Here is a 4,398-nt window from a genome sequence, read left to right on the forward strand (position 1 = left end):
TTTAAACATTAAGCCAACCACAGGACAAGCTGCGGGGGAGTGGGGCCAGATCCTGAGTGTGTCTAGAAAACCAAAACAACTTGTCGGCATCATTCTCTTTGGTCCTGTCAGCATGTCCTAGTGCGCAGGCCATGCAAAGTAATTCATTAACATTTAACTTGAATGACACACGAGTCGGGGGAAGACTATGGAGATGGAGCTGAGAGTCCTGAGACTTAGCTCGCAGTGAGGGCTGAAATTTGTATACCCGATACTCAAAATGAGTATTGGGGTATATTAGATTTGTGGTAAAAGTGGATGTGTGTAACGTCCAGAAGGAATCGTTTCCGACCCCATAAAGTATATATATTCTTGATCAGCATCAATAGCCGAGTCGATTGAGCCCTGTCTGTCTGTCTGTCTGTCTGTCTGTCCGTCTGTACGTCTGTCCGTCTGTCCGTCCGTCCGTCTGTCCGTCCCCTTTAGCGCCTAGTGCTCAAATACTATAAGAGCTAGAGCAACGACGTTTTATATCAGGACTTCTGTGATATGTCACTGCTACAACGAGGGGGAACGTTGTGAGTTGCTGCGGACACCGCAACTCTACAGTTATACCCGATACTTAGTCAGTATGCTCTCCTCCGGCAGACGCCGCTAATATTAAACGACACGACAAAGAGTGCGTGCGAGAGAGACAGAAAATCAGTCTGAGCGTGACGTCGGGCGCTGCGTAGCCAGTGCAAATTGATTTGTTCCGTTTGGCTATAAAAATTATCTGATCTGGTCCAGATTCAGCAATCTGATAGATATGGTCGTTATCTATGATTCTGCACTTCCGCCCCCACAAAGGACGAAAATCTGTGGCATCCACATTTTTAAAGATACGATAAAACCAAAAACGCAGAATCGTAGAGGATGTCTATATGTTCTAGAGTGTAAAATCTCAACCAGATTGTATAATTATTATAGCCAGAATCAAGAAAACAATTTCATTCTTTCTCGATCTGTCTCTCTCTAACACACAGGTTTCATGGTCGGTTTTGCCAATTGCAAAATATGAGTTCAAGGATCTCAGAACCTATAAGAGCCAGAGCAACCAAATTTGGTATCCACACTTCTGTGATATCGGACCTTGACCGTTTTGTGTCCAATTTTCGCCACACCCCAAACCGCCCCTGCAAAGGACGAAAATCTGGGGCATCCACAAATCTCAGAGACTATTAAGGCTAGAGTAACCAAATTTGGTATCCGCACTTCTGTTAGATCTCACTATAAAACGTTTATCTCAGAATTTCGCCCCACCCCCTTCCGCCCCCACAAAGAACAAAAATCTGTTGCATCCACAATATTGCACATTCGAGAAAACTAAAAACGCAGAATCATAGATAATGACCATATCTATCAGATTGCTGAATCTGGATCAGATCGGATCATTTTTGTAGCCAAAAGCAAGAAATCAATTAGCAGTGGCTACGCAGCGCCCGACGTCACGCTCAGACTGATTTTCTGTCTCTCTCGCACGCACTCTTTGTCGTGTCGTTTAATATTAGCGGCGTCTGCAGCAACTCACAACGTTCCCCTCGTTTCTGTTTGTTTCTGTGGAAAGCACGTATTCCGGGGCACGAAGATGAAAGCTTGGAGGCACGCATACGATTTGTTTATACAGTTCTAATGCATAATGGCATCGGATTTGCTGGCTAAGGATCCCCACGCACCTACACAGACGGAGTGCGAGTGAGATTATTTCGTTGTTAATTTAATAAGAGGAAACGCGACAACAGGTGCTGCTCCACAGAGCCAGGGCCTCCCTTGTTGGCCAAATGAAGTCACGTAGCAGACATAAATCAATTGCTATGAGCAGGCATTTGTGCCGTTCCAATTGCACGACTGCAGACGCTGTGCGGCCGACCTCATAGCTGACGGTGAGGTAGGATCGATGGCAGAACTTTTGGGCCTGGACTGCTACTCCTGTGAGGGCTGACTAGCGACAGCTGGTAACTCGTAAATTGAGCATAAGCAATGAAAGTGTAACGAGTCTTAATTTGTTTACCAAGGGCCATGCCACCCGTCCTGGATATCCACAATATGCCTGAATGATGCCAAATCAAATACCCAACTGGGACTAATACTTCCCCAGGAAATGTGTGTCCGGACTGCTTAAAGGGAAAAGTTAAATTTAAGTTTTCGAAATGATTGATCGATTTCTAAGAACTCTTCCAATTCGCCAGTGAGGTTTGTCTTTCGTTACGTTGGAAGCGAACCTACGCATTGAATTCGGTTTGATTTCCTCATTCCGATTAAAAGGAGAATACACAAAGCTAACATACAAGCTGCTGATTTATCTGATTAGAGGCATTCTTGGAAAATTCGCATCTCGCTGGAGATTCTCCAATGAACAGAATTTTAATTATTTCCAGGAAGTCCCATAAGTTTGGCATCTACTCCGTCGAACACCATTGAGTCTGTCATTTTCGTTTTAAAGCACTGTTACTCTATTTAAATAACAATCAGGCAATCTATTTGGTTAAAGATCCGAAGAATTGGAAGCGAAATCAGCTCAAAACGATAGATATTGGATATAGACTCCACCGTCAACGCCGGGCATGAATCGTTCCCTTCTGCACATTTCCGCTGAATTGACAAATTGGACACAATTTCAATGAAGAATCCCTAAAAAAACAGAGCACTGCGGGACAACGACATACCCACACCTTCTATATTCTCTAATCCCCTTTGACAGATGACAGCGTTGAGTACCCCACGGGGCAGGCCGTTCAACTCAAACAAGGATTTGCAGGGAGCATTTTATCTTTAAACTTGTTGCTGTATTTGGTTTACACACAATGCAGAGTTGCGCACAATGAAGGTGGCGGCGTGTCCTGTGTCGCCGGCAGGTCACCAGGTGAGAATGTTTATCATGGCGCGCAGCAGCTCGAGAATGTCCCATCCGTTGCGACGCAGGATATTCAATGCACTGGCCACATCGTGTTTCTTCTGCAAATTAAGACAGATATAGATTAGCGTGGATTACAGTCGTAGGAGGAATTTCGAAAAACCCACAATATTGGCGCGGAGAGTGGCCTGGAACTCTGTCGACGTGAACGTGCGGGAAAACAGGGCAAAGTTCGAGTTCTTGGACTGGGCATCCACGGAGTACCCATGCACATCACTCTTGGGCATGAGGGCCAGCAGGTCGGCGATGAAGCTGTGATTCTTCATCTTGACCTTACTGCAGTCGCAGCTCTTTTCGACCTGGGGCACACGCAGCGCGATGCACGCAAAGATGTCCAGGATAAGCTCGATATGTCTGTGGTGTCTACGCCGGCAATCTGCAGCTCCTCTAGTGCCGTTCGATAGGCCTCGCTCTCCTGCAGCAGCAGGGCCACCTCCTCGAACCCGGGGGTGTTGAAGAAGCGTATGGCCTTACGGAACTTGGCGTCGCACTGAGAGTGCGTATCGATCAGGGCCACTAGAGCCTCGTGGTCGATCAGGCCGAGCACATCCTGGAAGGAAGCGCAAAGGCCATCGTCCTGCCCATCCTTGTCAGCGTTGAGGTCCGGTCCGCTATTGGAACCATTTCCTCCATCTGGGGGACAATATTCTGAGTCATTTCTGGCGTTGGACTGTGCGAACGTGTGGCAAGCAAACACCGCCAGCACGACGCAGAATAAGGTCAGCGTCTTCATTTTCATAATCATCATCTACCTGGCAGAGATTCGCGTTGATTTTGGCTCTGAACTGTAGCTAGCCACTCGCTTTTATAGCCACTTATAGCCACCACCTATCGGTGATAATGTGAACTAACTTCGATCTCAAACCTCCTTCTCAACCATGTAAAATCCTCTCAAATCGATCCTTCGCTCATTTATATTTTCTCTCCTCCATCTTACTGTCAATGAACCTGTTTTTACGATTTGTCCCGTGTTGCGATTCAAACAACCCTCAAACAGGTAGGTCATCCCTTTGCAATGAATCTAATGTGATAGCTTAGAGGTATTTTTTAAGTGTTTCCTGAAAAACGGTTTCGATGCCCTTGAACCTTTCTACTTTCTCTATAATTTATATTCCTCCTTTGTGTACCTAACACTGTCCCATAGCAAAGTGCCTATATAATAACTACTCATATTCATTGGAAAAACATATACATATATACATATACAGTTGATATATGCAGTAAATATAATTATAAAATTTAGGCCTTTCATTCACTAATCCAATCACTCATCAGATAGCCACTGCGTTAATTAATTATTTCATTTCGACAAGCAGGTTGCTTTCTCCTTCCATAAGTGTGTGTTTTGCTTTATTGTATTTAATCTGCTGCCACACGCCCCACTAGCAGACTGACAGCGTAATTAATTCAATGAAACGTAATGGGCCGGGGAGGACAACAAAGATTTTGGCCGGGAAAAAATCTAG

The 4,398-nt window shown here is 45.3% G+C and overlaps 1 protein-coding gene across 1 annotated transcript; it reads right to left on the reverse strand.

Moving 5' to 3' along the window:
* Positions 1-3,205: 3,205 nt before the first annotated feature.
* Positions 3,206-3,665, reverse strand: LOC117192943. The gene is made up of 2 exons (XM_033397669.1): positions 3,257-3,665; positions 3,206-3,222 (listed from the first exon to the last, which is right to left on the reverse strand). Exons 1-2 carry the CDS (start codon positions 3,663-3,665, stop codon positions 3,206-3,208), a joined length of 426 nt encoding a protein of 141 aa, XP_033253560.1.
* Between the last annotated feature and the right edge of the window lie 733 nt (positions 3,666-4,398).

The sequence above is a fragment of the Drosophila miranda genome (genome assembly GCF_003369915.1).
Source record: "Drosophila miranda strain MSH22 chromosome Y unlocalized genomic scaffold, D.miranda_PacBio2.1 Contig_Y2_pilon, whole genome shotgun sequence".
NCBI lineage: Eukaryota > Metazoa > Arthropoda > Insecta > Diptera > Drosophilidae > Drosophila > Drosophila miranda.